Raw genomic sequence first — 15,713 nt, 5'->3', positions numbered from 1 at the left:
TTCAGCTAAGTGACTAATCATTACTAATTTAGGAAACAATGTGACGCACTAATTAATCCCCAGAACGGTAAACGTGACATCTCTCTATCGACAAGAAGTCTGCTTCTTAATATGCTTTGCTGTCTTCTCCCTTTGAGTTTGCGCGGAAGTGAGGCTGCTTAATTAAATGCTCCATTTTGTAATTCCGGCATCACAGCTTGCGTTGCCATTCTAAGGTGTGAGATGCTTTAGCTCTAATTAGCAAACACTGTAAATGCTCTCCTATGTGCAAAGGAAGTGCACTCTCCTTGTATGTATTCTATTATTGTCATTTTGCATTGTTATCAGGTATGAGAAATGCAAATTACTCATGATTCTGATACTAGCTGGGTAATAGTCGTACGATTATCAAATTTAAGACATGATTGCAACCGATTGCATTCGAATCAAGTTTAAGGCAAGCAAGGAGTGAGGAAAGCTTTAAACCATTAGGATGATCGTCAAATTCTGCAATAATCGTCAGCTTTATCACCAGCGTTGGTGCAAGCACAAACGCAGTCGTGCATTTCGTCTGCCACGGAGAGGAGGACAACACTTGCACTGCGGCAAAATTTATGCAAGTCCACCATCCACAAGTTGCTCATTTCCAGGTCGCGATTAGCTTGGCTATGATAACAAGAGCGTGTTATTGGCTGCTACTCCGGTGATCTACCTGAGCCAGGTAGCGTAGGATTGACCTTATACAATCATCCTCAATGCTGCCTTGTTACTTCTCTTTCTATAATTTGCCACAGGTGGATATTTGATTTGTGGCTGCTGAATCACTCGTACGGATAGATGCGCATTTAAATAAAGAGGATTTGGCGCATACCAGATTGGCCAATTATAAATCCACCTGATAGTATCAGTAAATGTGTCGTGGTGATGAATGCACTCATTCTGAATGTGACTGCAATTTTTAGACTGAGAGGCACATGAGATGGTGAGCAATTCTTGTGTGTTTCGGGGATGAATATGAATAAGTGGATAATTTGCATCGGTGAGTTTCTTGCAGACTGGGGTTGTTAGCAGCCAGTATTTACTTTACAGCAGAGCTCAGTCTCATAACCTGACACTTGGTCACCACTTAGCTGCTACCTCTCCTCTGCTCAGCATTCGCACATTCGCTCATTCCTTCCTTCATTCATTCATTCCATTGACATAGTCAACACAAAGACAGCCACATATCTGCACTGCAAATGCTCTTACTCTGTTTATCCCGTTTAAAATTCATGCATTTCGCATTCATTCCTGGCAGCACTTAACCTACGATGGGATAGCTCTAATGACCACAGATTGAGGAAGAACGTAATCCGATGGGGTCATCTAACCGGATGCGAATCTGTTGGTGGGAATTTCGGGCACCATGCAGTCAATCCTGTACACGCATTGCAATTTCGACAGCTCAGTTCTCCTCCTCGCAGCAACACAGTAGTGTTGTGTGCTGAAACGTCCTGTAGGGCAATTTTAACTACAAGGGCTACGATGGAATGCATCACATCATCAAGTGACAAAGCTTGGCATGATCAATGCTACTCAATCCCACAACCAGCATGGGAACACTATAGGCTCCATCATTTAGGCCTAGGCAGAAGTCTTCCAGAACGGAGGCATTTCTTGTGTCCGGAAGCACTATGGTAAATGATATTCAAAAAACGGTGATTTTATCAAGAGTCTTGCAATGTTCGTTTATAAAATCCAATTCCTCGCCCAGATTCCTTGCAAACAAATCAATTATCATACATTTTTATTGCTAAAATGAATAGCGTACACCATGGAGGAGAGATAAACCTCCTAATGCGCATTGAAGACAACACAGGTTGCCATCGTCTAGTGCTCGTCTCTGTGACAACGAAGCTAACGGACACTTCAATCGGCGTAATGAAGAAGTACCATGTCGAGGCAGTCAGCTGCACATGCACCCACGACTGTTGGTCGGTGAGAGAGTGGTAGTGATGATGGCACAAGCTGAATGCACTGGGAAAAGCGTCGGTATTTTGAGTTCAAGCAGATTTATTGATTCGTTCATAGCTCAAATCATAAAACCAATTTACAATAAGATTAGGAAAAGTGCTTCATTGTTCTTGCTAATGTAGAGAAGGCATACTTGCGTCAATTGAGCAGAAAAATTTCTAGTCTTTTCAAATGCTATACTCAACCAAACGTCCTCAATTTCCAAGTAACTACTAATGCCACGATTTCCCTTTACTTTGGATATTTGCGCTATTTTAGCCAGCGAAGTTTATTCCGTGCAGATGGTGTCTGGCATGTAGACGAACAGCTACGAGTGCCATCATGGCCGGTCAATCGTATGGGGTCAACGGCGTCTATGCGCACGTTGCATTTGCTGTAGACCCCTCGAGATTGCATGGGCAAATGTCCTACCATCGCGCTTGGAGTCTAGACGCAGTTTGAAGGACATTATTGGATTGTGGATGCATGAGCGTTACTTAAATGAATCGGCCACTGAAAGATTGCATCCACGCCTATGTCACCTCTGCTAGAAAAGCATTTCACTGCCCATCGCCAGTGCTCACTGTGCTGCACAATGTGTAAAAGCTACCTTCATTGCTCGTGGATATAATTCGTTATAGAAGAAATAGTGGAGTAAGCTACAGGCCAAAATAGGAAGAATTGACTATATTTGATGTAAAGTAGTAATGCAGATCTGGATCAGATCAGTTAGCACGCATGCACTATCATGCATCGGAAGTCATCGTCACTGGCGTTTATAAAGATGGGGCAGAATGGAGTGTATGCGCATGCGGACCACCGACTCTGCGACCACCACACAGGAAGAGCTGAACGCTACCCCTACTTGATGCTCAAACAGTCGCAGCGTCAGTTCCGCAGGAAGGCCAATCCCAGCAAACGAGGAAGAAATGGTCAATTTTTACAACAGGATAATCCATGGAACTGGGTGCCACTTTCCGCACGACTGACAAAGTATTTGGCGTAGCTTCGTTGTTAATGCCGTAGTAGGCCTTTCCGTAATAAGGTCGAGTGATAATAATAAGTTAGTTGCGTGACACGATAGATGGTCCCGAGGAATCGGAACGCAGTGCCGCGAACACTGAGGACTGCGTGACTTGAATCATGCTAAAAAGTGTTGCATGTGTGCTCTTTTGGACTCAAGCGCGTAGCAGTGTATCAAATGTACATTGGCCGTCGAAAATAAGTAGTTGGTTATACGCAATTCTCCATAAATTTGAATGGCATCTTTGCAGCATCTCTATAAAATAGATGACACTCTTAATAACACCGGCAGCCCCGCTCGCTTTAAACAACCATTTTCCAACATCTGGCAAACACTGTTGCGCCTTTGTAGACCTTTTACAATCCAATGAAATTGATGTTCCGTTCAAAAATGCAACAAATCGTGTCAAAATCATCCTTCCCAGATGTGAAACATGCTTCGCTATTCCAACTGCTGAAAGTTATTTGCTAGTTCTTTGGGGAACTGATAGTGGAACTTAGCATGTCATCTACTTAACGGGATCACCTATGCACTAGCTCAATTTCTGGCCTTTGATTATTTGCTTCCGAATTGGAGTGCAATTCGTATAGACGGAAGATCCAGCAAAGTGAGGTATGCACAGGAAAGGAAGTGGTGCACACATCCCAAAACGGCTATGTATAAGGCATTCTGAAGTTAGTCCTGAGTGAATCAAGATGATGGCTCGTATCGCTGCTAATCTTACTGAAGATTTCCTACTGGGTGCCATGAAACAAAATGAGCAACCTTTGTGTCACTGTGTGAGTAAAATAAACGAGGATGGTGGGTTGTAACCGAGATAACCTCTTAGCCTAACAGCTAAAATTGGGCCAGAAGAGGCCGGATAACTGGGGGCAGCCTAAATACGCCTAGTCAAATTAGGCAGCTGTCATGCACATTTGCAGATCAACTTCGATGTGAGTTAAGCGTCCAAAATAACGACATCGCCAGCGCTCACATTGATCAAGATATGGGTAGAATGTTTTCATAATCAAGATTCCATTTGCCATAATTTTAGCTTGTATTGCCTGTGCAAATTGCCACCTACTTGCAGTTGATTTCGTGTTGATTTATGGAACAGGGTAAATCAAGTCAAGTCGTTTGATTCTGAGAGGGCTTAGGCAACCAGAGGATTCCACTGTGAGCTTGCCTAATTATGGACAGGGACCACCATAATGAATCACCGTAGTATACCTCAAGCCAGTCAGGAGTAAACATTTCACATCAGCTACACTAACTACAGCCAAGGGAAACTTGAAAAGCGGGTGTCAGCTCTCCGTTTATTCATCAAACTCAATGAAATGAGGAGGCTTCTCCATAAGCCTTGACACAAAGTAAATCTCTCTCCTGGCTTTTAGCATCACCACTGTCAACTTAGTATCTAACTATTGTACGTCTGCATTTAGTATCTTCTTGAGAATATCAAAGGCCTTGCCCAAATTGCAATGCTTGGATAAATTTGTGGAAGAATCGGTTGATGCTATCACTGGTGATATGTCCACGGTCTGACATGTGACTACAGGGGTAATGAATGCGCACATATTTTCACGGCTATGTGATTAGAGGCAAGGAGACTTGGATTAAATCGGCTTTTCAGCAAATGGAAAGACTTGCCTATTTTAACCTGTAGAAGATTCAATTTATCTCGGTGAAGTAACTCAAGGGAATGGGCTTCATCAGCACTGAAGTTTACGCATGAGCGTGTTAGTTTGGCCTACGCGTCACACAATGATGCACATATATAAGCAAAGCCAGAGGCTGCAGTAGATGTGATTGAGATTTTACCTATTCCATATATTAGTAGAGAGAACTGAGACTGTTATTATATCAGCCAACACGGTTTGTGGTCAACCTGCTGATAATCGGCTTTTGTCATGATCATGAGTGTTGAAGCAACTAGCTCACGCATGCATCAACTGCCTTTCTGCGTAAGTGGCACCGCAGTTAGTGGAACGCATGTCTTAGCAATAAATGGGATGCTTTTCATGCAATGCTCATTGCTAAGCATATTGCAATTGTTTGCGAATTCGATGCTGTCAATCTAAAATAGGGTACAAATGGCAGGACAGTTAGCCTCAAAGTGGATCTACTAAACCAAGCGGTGCATGGATGCATTTGAATCAGGAATTGGAAGTGCAGCATCACCTGATTTATCAGTGAGGGCAATCATGCCACACCTAAGGGATTAATCGCTCTCAGTGAATCGCGACATAACTTTGTCAATATGAAGTGAGGTTGAGGAGCAGGTAGTTTCTTAACGCAAATACAAAACGACAGGCAGGACAAATACAGAGATAGAAATGGGAAAGAGTAGAAAGCACGGCAAATAATTTTAGGGGATGTTCAAGTACATCACCTCTACATGGGTCAACTCAGATGCTCAAAAGTATGCTCCATTATTTAAAAGTTAGTCTACTTATCGATGAGCACTCATCAAATATACCTGCTATGTTCTTCATTGTGTGTATGAGAAAGAATTACAGTGCACTGATGGATTTCATGGAAGAGTAATTTGACATTTCTATCTCAGGGAGGGATCCGCTTTACAATTCTCTCCACCACTTTATACACATGCCCATAATTACGAGTGGAAGTGCTTAAAGAATTGCTCCACTTTGCAAATGCCAAGAACTCGAGACAATAGCCATGCTGATTGCTACAATTCCCTTCTTTTTAAGTTAGAGCATCATTATGAATTGCTTCAGGAGAATTGCGAATCTAACCTTGACCCATGGTATTTTCCTTGTGATCTTCACACCTTTCATTGCATTCACGCAAAAATGAGTGTGCACTGCCAAGCACCTGATGCGGCGCGCAACTTTAGGTGAAAAGAACAGAACTACCTTCTAGTTGATTCTGCTGTCTGTTTAAAACGAAAAACACAAGGCACTTCATTTGAAAATGCATTCCTGTTTGTAAACACATCAGTTTACCTCAGTCGAAATCTAACGCGTCTAGTTAAGGCAGCATTTCTAGATTTCTCTCGACTAGAGCAAATGACGCCTTGCTGTAGATTGATTTAATAACATTATGCTAAATATATAAATGCTCGCCACAATGGTGCATCCACATTAATGTTATTAAGGACCAAGAGAGGTGTCGGGTAGAGGAACCGTTTCAGCAAGTCGACGAGGTGAAGGGAGGTGATGAGCACGTGCTAGACAAGAAGTGCATTATTATAAAACCACAAAACTTCTTACAATCCAGAGTGTAAAATATCACATTAAAAATTGGAAACACTTAGTTGATCTACTGATTGTTTGCTTTTACTTCATACTAACTAACGTCGCCTTATCAGAAGCAGGCAAATTGTAAGTGCAAGCAATCACTGCTTTGAAGGTGACATGTGGAGGCAGTCATAGTTACTGGTATCTGTGGTGCTCATCGCACCACCACAGCCACAGTGTGTACAGGGGCACTCACGTACTCAAGCAGGTGCACGAACAGCTACTTTGTGTGGATGGAGTAAGGCAAGCACGTAGGAGGAATAGAAGTGTACGCACTCCTGGGAGACATTGTGATTTGCTAAGAATCACCTGCACGTCAGTCATCTCTGCATGGGTAGTCCTAATCACCACACACGAAAGCTGTCAAATTTTCCATTTACTGTGCAGCTTGTCGGATGCATCTGACTCCAGCTTTGGTAGAGGCTTTCGATGTCTGTGTGCCTCTGCCTTAATATTAGAAGACAAGATCAACAGCATTATTGATACGATAATATATGAAACACAACTGGTGCCCTCATACACACAACCGCCTTGCAAGCGATTTCGCCTTGTCATGGGTGATAGTGAATAAGATATTTACACAAATGCTCTTGCGATTGTTGTGGAAAGAGTCAAATTCTCCAGCATGTATGCCGTCAAACATTGCCCCACTTTCATAAAAGGCAACGCTGGTCTGCACGCCATTAATGCCATTGAGTAGTATCACAGGAGTGTTATATGTAACTTTAAGGAGGTTATTTACTCTCAAAAGTACGACCCTTGGTGCGTTCAGATTGTACTTTCATTGTCAAGCTTTTATGTATCACTCACTTTCACCTTTTCAAATTTCCCGCTAGCTATTCAGTTGCTCACCTTTTCCGATCTTTAGTATTGAGATGCATGTTTTACTATTTTTAGCAGACAAATGCTCCGTTCACCCTTCAGATCTCTTTCGAATTATCAGCATCAAAACCACTTAAGTTCCAATTTCGTACAGCTTAAAACTCTGCTACCTTAAGAGAACTGACTGGAGTAAACGAATTTAGCATGACTCCATAATTTGAGCAGAGGTACCGATTTATCGGGACATTGGTGAATCTTCCGAATGATTAGAGCCGTTGAGTACAGTACATAAGGCGACACGACTTAACACACAGGGCAACATTAACCAAAGCATGTAGACTGCAAACATAGTGGAATTCGTGAGTTGACCGGTACGTTTTGTGTTAAAATACGAGTAGTAGCAATATCCATTGAATGGTGTCCGTGTTAACCCGAGCATGATACACAGAAGAGAATAGTATACACTTCATAATGAAATTTGGACTTAAAGCGGTACTGGTACATTAACATCACGGCCGAGGAAGAGCTTCAACTGTGGGGATGTGTACACACTTCTATGATATCCCGCAGAGCAGAGATTGCCTTCTCTGGACCCATTGAAAGAAATGGACGCTACGTGTAATACATGAATTTGCCTACCTACATACCAATTGATCATGTTTTTACAGCAGCATGAAGTCGACACTACATGAGGTTAAGTGGCAATCAAAAAGTGGACGAAATTATAGAAACACAGTCAGCGGCGTCCAAAGGAACTCTAGGAGGATGTGTTCTGCTGATTTAAAACGCTAAATAGTATTAGTTCATAGCAGCCGGTAAATCCTGTATATACTACTCATCACCATCGCTGCTTCGGCATTGTAAAAAAGCCTTTTGAGATCTGATGCTCAGTTATTTATTTACGTAGTAATTGCTACAGATAATCTGAACAGGTGGTATTTGGTTGATGTTGAATAATCAAGTAGTAGGCGAGAGCTTTTACACCGTCGGTTGGATCCTCCACCTCCATGCATTTGGGTGGCTTCCTCACCAGCGTCAGTGCCAGGAAAAGCAGCCTCAGTCGTGGGTTCCGTCTACCACAAGCACGACCATCCCCATGGCTTCCCACATTGCGGCATCACCACAGACGACTGTGCACTCTTCTCCACATATTGTAAACATCATCATCCTACGGTGCCCACTTCCACGAATGCGAACATGGCCAGCTTACGAATTTCATTTCTCCAACTGTCTCTGCTTCGTTTACTCATTTGCGTGCTGAGATGTGTCGCCATTTATACCATTCTTATCGTCTCTATTCAATTGCGTGATTCTCGTTCTTTATGTACTTTTAGAGTTGCATACCTACTTGTTGCATGCCACCACCACTCTCGTGGTTTGGACATCATGAATTGCTCGCAGCTGGATAGGCTACCCTCGAACTGTAAAGGGAGATAATGAAATGGTTTATAAGCAATATCAGTGTCACTGTAAATGTACATATAAGGGTTAGTGTCTGTTTTGTTGATGACAATAAATTCGGCATCTAATTTTATAGCAGAGCCAGCTTGCAGGCAACTTATTTTGTTTTTTAGATCCTTTTAATCGTCGCCAATTTTTGGGGATTTTATAGGGCAATGCCCCATAGTGAGTTTTTCTAGATCAAAATTAGGTAAAAAAATCAAATGTTGAAATTCTTCTTTTTTATTGAATTGGCTGCTGCCAAATTCCTACAGCTGCATAAGTTGCAGTGTAATTACGCAATTTTAAGTGGTTTAACATGTGCCTCGAATATTTAAGTATTTTGAGGTGTATAAGAGTGGCTTTTACCTTGAGTGATTTAAAAACTGTCTGCAATGCTAAACAAACACACGTTAACGCATTCATATAAACCATCAGTTATTTTGTTAATGGCTTCATGCTTGATATAAGAAATAATATAACTTTGCAAAAAAATATATGCACGTAAGGTGTAGTTAGAAGTCCAAGTTGTACACAGTTAAAAATAAAGTGGTTATGATGCTGATCACTTTGGGAAAACGGGAAGGTAATCAAAGCAACTGGCTACTTAAGATGATAAAGCAAACATTACTTGTACCAAAGGTAGAAAGAAGTGTTTGATTGGAAAGCAAGCAGGAAATTTGAAAAGATGAAAGTAGTGTGCAAAAAAGCTTAACGATAAATCCACCATTATAACACCTCAATGGCCTTACTTTTGAGGCAAATATTATCGCAGTGAAGATATAAATTGCCTTCTTGCTCTACCACTATCGGTATTACTGTTATTCAAAACAGCTTTGCATTGTCTTGTGAACATCGGGAACTGTTTGATAACGCGTTGTCTTCCTATAGAATGTGGGCCCTGGAAACAGTCATAGTATGCGACAACTCCGATGCTCATTAGACCACCACATCTGCGGTATTCACGCACACGGACGATTTGTGCCGTTGGGGCAACGCGAGCAAATCAAGGATTGATAGTGTGCACAAACGTGAGAGGTATTTACGACCCACTTTTAACGTCCCCAGCATATCAGTCATCCACACATGTGTAGACCTATTCAACACTAGCCTAGAAGCCACTTCGAAACTGTTCTACCATTCTGCAGTTTAGGTTGTCAGGCTGCCGATAAATGTATACAATTGTTCAACTATATTTTATGTTAAGCAAAATCGCCTTGCAAAATCCAAAGGCACATTCCAATTCCGACCTGCTGTTAGTGATGGACATGTAGATGTTGTGAACAAACATCTAGTTCTATGTCGGTGATTTTGGATCTCCCTCTTTTTCCATACATCTGCATTCGACTTCACACGACATTGTTTAGTAACAAGAGGTCAAATAGCTCTTGATTTATATCGATACGCATCCTGGAGTGTCTGAGGAAATACGTTTTGAAATAAAATCATCGGGGACATTAGAATTTGGTGCCATTGTGAGGTTGTATACATCCCCGTTACGGAGTACAAAAAGATTAAGCTTATTTTACCGGACAATGGTCCAAGGAAAGTGGGAAAACTGAATGGAGAAATCCTGAGTTTTCCCATGAACACATGTAGTAATAATTCCTCCTCAGGCTTTAAGAGGATAAGGTAATTACAGGGGCGGTCCCGCAAGTAGAGCTATTGTATTTTATGAAACTAATAGAAAGTGATGTCCATGTGTTTAGTAATATTTAAGTAAATGTTGTTTGTCTTTTACATTACCGTCCATCTCTAATACCAAACGAATAGGATATGAAAATTAAGTCGTCAATGAAATGTACCACTAAAGACATTACGATTAGCCAAATACATATCTCAAAATATCTTGTCATGTCTTAAAAATTTTTGAGTTAATTTATTTGATGTCAAGCATTGTTTAGTACTTCCGCTTTTCATCTCCGTCAAAGCAAAATACCCCGCAAAACGGTAGTAGAGTTTTTAATTTAACGTGTGTGATGTACAAGTCAGCATGAGGGGGGGTGACCGATATGCAGGCGGGTCATAAGTGGAGACCTGAGAGCAAATGTAATCTCTCTGTGTTTGGTCAGTAGCACGCAGAATGCTTAAATGGCAGAAATAAAAGAACCGTTTCCAAGCCCATTCCCCTGGTAGACTCAACCATGGAGCCTGAGATTTTAAATAACCTTTGAAGATGTAATTTGTTTTTTTTCTTGATAATCAAATTTATTCAAGAGTACATCTTTTCACATACAAAGATATGAAACTCCGGTACAGGATCAGCAGCACATTGGTCACATGTTTAGTCACAGGGATGACATAACTTAAAACATCTTTTGTAGCTGTGATAGATTTTACACGGTTTATTCCATCTTAACGTGGAATACCGTGAGAGGGCGGTACAATCATGAATGCGACTTCCTACGCGTGTGTGTCAATACATTAGTGTACCTCGCCTTAAACAAATCTATCAGTTGCTTTATTCTGTCGGTGCGCTCGTTTAACTGTTATATTTGGCCAGATTGATAATAACGTTAAGATGCATCTGGCAAAATTAACGTAAAACTGCCAAATCATCCCACTGCGTTTGTAGATTAATTGAGTTGACAAATTGTTCCTCCACTGCCTTGAAACACCCACTTCACTGATTTCAAATGAAACCCGAGATGTGTGCTTTATTTAACAAATTGTTGGCACAACTTTGAAAGGCATTGTTGGTTCAACAGAAGTGACGAGTTTATTGCCGAATTCTATGATCATTCGCTTCATCATGAAATCATAAGATTCATTTCATTAAAGGCCTATTGAGCGACGGCAAAAGTGTAATGTATGAATTAACAAACACTTTGAATCGTTAACCATCGCAGAAGTAACAAGAACCTTCCGACTTGTAATTTTATTTAGCAGATGAGATCTTGTAATGGATTCTCGAACGCCTTAATAAAAGAACGAATATAACATCAAAAAATTTCCTCGGCAAATAAAAAATACTAATTTGGACCGGGTCTTCATCTCCTTCGGACTAAAATTAGTTCAATGCCTGGATTTAGGAAAACAATCCTGTTATTATTCCTTCAGACGCCACAAATGATCTTCATGAGATACTGTCTCCTCCGTATATGTCACTTTTTATGGGCTTCTCGCCTCTAGTGGGATTAACTTCTGCCCATCATGAAAGAAGACATATTCATTTACTATGGAATGCGTCAAATTGATTTAACAGATGCAGAAGAGATTTTGCTTTTATTAAATTTATATTTTTTAAGTTGAAGACAACTCAAACACATAACGTGGACTAATACGATGGAGGGTGCGCGCAAACACTCTCGCATTGTTGACCTAGTCAACACGAAATCCATCTTTCCCTTAACCTATCCAAGCTTCTTACACCTGCTCCAGATAAGAGATCTTTTGATAAATCTGGGAGAAGTAATATGGAACACTCTTTTACAATTTTATACTTTTCTATCTTTTATAGGCCTGCATCTCAAGCTCAGAAAATCCCAGAATTTTATCATTTATTATGGCTAATCGATCGCTGGTCTGCAGTGAATGAAGAATTTAAACATTTCTGGCTACCTATTTGCTGCTCATTTAAATGGAAAGTCCAGGATAACTGCACCGTTGTTCCAAGGCAACCGGTGGGATAAAGATTAAGCTGGAGCCACCTGAGTTGAAAGGCTCTTTGATAATTTCGAAAACCCGATTTGTCATACCTGTATTTACTTGACCTTGTTAGTGAAGCATTGGATCTGCTGGTGGAAAAAAAGGATCACTGCATCACATCTGACAATGCCCTCCTGTAACGAAGCTTTGGCCGTGGATAATCTGCACCAACCCTACCGATTGCATTTTTCCTTTAGTTATGGTTTGCACGATGGTGATTTGCAGATTCGGCTTATACATTGCGAGAGATTTCTAAACAGTCAGCACTCCATTCCGGGCATTTTGCTACCGCTTCTTCCCTTCCGGTATGAATGTTTCGCATGACATCTTCTAGAAAATGATGAAGTTTTTTCACTGCCAACATAGTAAATTTCCAAGTTACGAGATGATGTTGGTGTTCACACCCTCACTATGCACCTCCAGGATAAAAGGTTTCGCACATTACTTAGCAATTTCTGCCGTTAGAACAGATTGCCTTGCATACCGATGTACATTTTGACACATTAAAATGTGTCTCACTCAGGAATATTGAAGGCCTTGAAGGGCCGACAAATCTGATCTTCATTGCTTTTGGGCTCTCCAAAACTCTGACACGGAGGAAACTCAGTGGCTTTTGCTTCTTGATGGACCCTCTACAGGTCTGTTGCCATTTCATTCCTCACTTTATTAAGCTGGCAGAACCTTTAGTGGATAATAATTCTTACAACTTCCTTACATGCCGTGATACGTAAATGCACCTCTAAAGCTATTTTTACACCTTTGTTTCCAATGTTATTAAAGGCATTGACCACAGATGTCTTGCCAAGTATGGATGCAGCGTCAGGAAAGGATGGCGAGCCTACTTTGTGCATTGCTTAATGCTTTAGTTCAACAGAGTTCGGCTAAGTTGAGCTGTCTACTCGCTTTAACTGATACTATCCTGTTTGCTGAATGGTACCGCCTTATATACTATTCACACCGTCTCTAACTTTTTCGCGTGACTCTCATGCTACATGCACTTTTATTTATGCATTCGCACAAGTCGCTCTCTGGAATTACTCTTCTAATTCGTACCTCACAAGGCAGTTTCAGCTTATGAAAAACCCATGAGCAGAAAAATAAAGTTAATAATTTGACTTCAGAGAATACTAATGCAAATGTGGATGTCATTACCAAGGAGCATCGTTTTGTCCCTTTACAGATTTGGCTCACAGGAATTTACCGGTCAAACCGCTCACAGCACCTTGGTGATCTGTAATGGTTGCGTGTCAGATATCAATCTCTTATGTCACGGATTTTGTGTAAAAGCCCAGCCATTCAGTGAAACTCGAGGATTGAAGTGACTTCGCTAATTCATGAGCTGCACCCATTTCCCCTTCTTTTAGGTCGTACAGCTGTCTGTACCATTTCGTTCAGCTGCTATAAAGGTGCTGAAGACATCATTTTCTTGAGAATTTTGGATAATTTTACATGAATATGGTTGAATTTCCGTGCTAGACATTTTTAGTTGATTTAAGTCTGATTTCAACTCAATTCCTAAAGCGGTATTGCAGAGCTCTGGTTGTGGATGTCGGTGAGAGAAAGTGCGGTCTCGATAGTGCTTTTGTCGTGTTGCAATTTGAATTGCTACGGCAACCAAAGCAAGATATTTTTCACCGTTTTGGAAAATTGAATGAGATAGGTAGCCCATAATTAACTGTATGGGACAAATTTTACGAATGATTTAATATTTGGATTTTGATATGTAGCAATGAGAAGGTGGTGCGATTCCTGCTTTCTAAAGAGACGGCTAAGTCAGTAATGTATTAAAATAAAGGAGCTTTTCACATCCCGAAGCCGCTTTTAAAAATCCTTATAAAATTATCGGCTAGTGGGTCAAGATGGTATCTCAAACCAGTTTGTAACTAATTGTACTTTTAGACCAAAAGGCTACGAGAAAAGAGGATGAGAAAACAGGAAATTTTATGACCGATAAAAGGTTTTTTCCGATCACTGGGGAAAGAGGTAGAGTTCTAGAGGGCAGAAAACACCGGGAACATCAAAATGAGAACAAAAGAACTTATTGCATTCTTTTGCATGCAGGACTTGAGATAGTTAAAGCACCCAGATAAGCTATTTCCGAATGTTTACCATCGTCAATGCATCAACGGAATGGTCTCATATAAGGGATAAATTAGAGAAAAATGCGTCTTTGTTTTGTACAAATCGGCTTTAAATTGAAACGTTTTTATTTGGCCATAGAAGATCCAGTTATTTCGATTCGATTAAGGGAATGGGACACGTATAAAGATTTGTTCACGGCTAAAGTCGTCAACTTCGGAATGGCGCAGACAAATAGATGATTCCACAGTGTGCTGGCCTTAGCTAAGAAGCACATCAAGGATTAAGGAGAATTTGGCTACAGATAAATAAGAGCGCAAGTTTTGATTTAATTGTTAGGGTCGGGGTTGAAACGTATTTTACCAGGTATCGAATGGCGCGTGTAGGTAGTAAGGTTGAATGTGATTCCACTTTCTTAATCCAAAGTCTTCGTGCACGAAATGATGAAAAATAGGTAACTTGATAAATGATTTTGAGGTTCATTTTCTGTGCTTAAATCGGCTTAGCTGTTCAACCCCAATTTATTCCCACCAGTTGTAATATGTATTTCTTTGATGTAATTGAGAGACATACCGCCAAAGTTGAAAGAATAAATAGCAGTTTACTGATGACCACTGTGAAGGCAAGCAGAACCTTTTTATCTTGGCGAGAGAACCGTTACGCAATGATCTCTTGCAATTCGTCCACTTGACAATGACCAGGAATGGGGCTGCTTAATTAACCACATGTTAATTAGGGTAGTGATGCTAAGAGGTTTTAAAAATTTTCGTTTGTACACGCTTTGGTTTGTTTGTTTTGTTTTACATTGGCATTCTCTAAAGTCAGATTATGAACATTATTTTTCTGCTCATGGGTTTTTCATAAGCTGAAACTGCCTTGTGAGGTACGAATTAGAAGAGTAATTCCAGAGAGCGACTTGTTCGAATGCATAAATAAAAGTGCATGTAGCATGAGAGTCACGCGAAAAAGTTAGAGACGGTGTGAATAGTATATAAGGCGGTACCATTCAGCAAACAGGATAGTATCAGCCAAAGCGAGTAGACAGCCTAAGGAATGGAAACGCTGAATTTTCCATACACGGATATGTTTGAGACGGAACCCTCGGCTGAATTTATACACCCTTCACCACCTGTTGAGAAGTGGCCATTTTTGCCTGTTTTAATGATGGACCCCCCTACCGAAGTTACATTTCCTTTTCACCATGTAAAAACTAATCCATTCCCTTCTGCGTTGATAACAGAACCCACGAGTGAGTTTACGCTTCCCCCTCAACCTGTTGAGATAGTATCCATATCCGCCTTCGTTGATAACAGAACCCACGAGTGAGTTTACGCTTCCCCCTCAACCTGTTGGGATGTATCCATACACGCCTGTGTTAGTGACGGAACCCGTGATTGAGTATATGCTTCCTCCACAACATGTGAAGAAGTGTACATGCCCAACTGTGTCGAAGACAAAACCCGCGTGTGGGTTCATGCCTTCTC

General features: G+C 40.9%; 2 protein-coding genes across 2 annotated transcripts; one reads left to right on the top strand and one right to left on the bottom strand. All coding sequences in view use genetic code 11, as the record gives it.

Annotated features, from left to right (window-relative positions):
* Positions 1-717: 717 nt before the first annotated feature.
* On the bottom strand, positions 718-3,410 carry EGR_04331 (hypothetical protein; the record flags this gene model as incomplete). Its single annotated transcript, XM_024493580.1, has 3 exons — positions 718-918; positions 2,126-2,241; positions 3,179-3,410. The coding sequence occupies 3 exons, from the start codon at positions 3,408-3,410 to the stop codon at positions 718-720; spliced, it is 549 nt and encodes a 182-aa protein (XP_024352088.1).
* A 4,598-nt stretch (positions 3,411-8,008) lies between these two features.
* Positions 8,009-8,471, top strand: EGR_04330 (hypothetical protein; the record flags this gene model as incomplete). Its single annotated transcript, XM_024493579.1, has 2 exons — positions 8,009-8,215; positions 8,397-8,471. The coding sequence occupies 2 exons, from the start codon at positions 8,009-8,011 to the stop codon at positions 8,469-8,471; spliced, it is 282 nt and encodes a 93-aa protein (XP_024352087.1).
* Between the last annotated feature and the right edge of the window lie 7,242 nt (positions 8,472-15,713).

This window comes from Echinococcus granulosus (assembly GCF_000524195.1).
Source record: "Echinococcus granulosus chromosome Unknown EG_S00026, whole genome shotgun sequence".
Classification (NCBI taxonomy): Eukaryota; Metazoa; Platyhelminthes; class Cestoda; order Cyclophyllidea; family Taeniidae; genus Echinococcus; species Echinococcus granulosus.
Note: the sequence above shows the minus strand (reverse complement) of the source record. Positions and strands in the feature narration are given on the sequence as shown.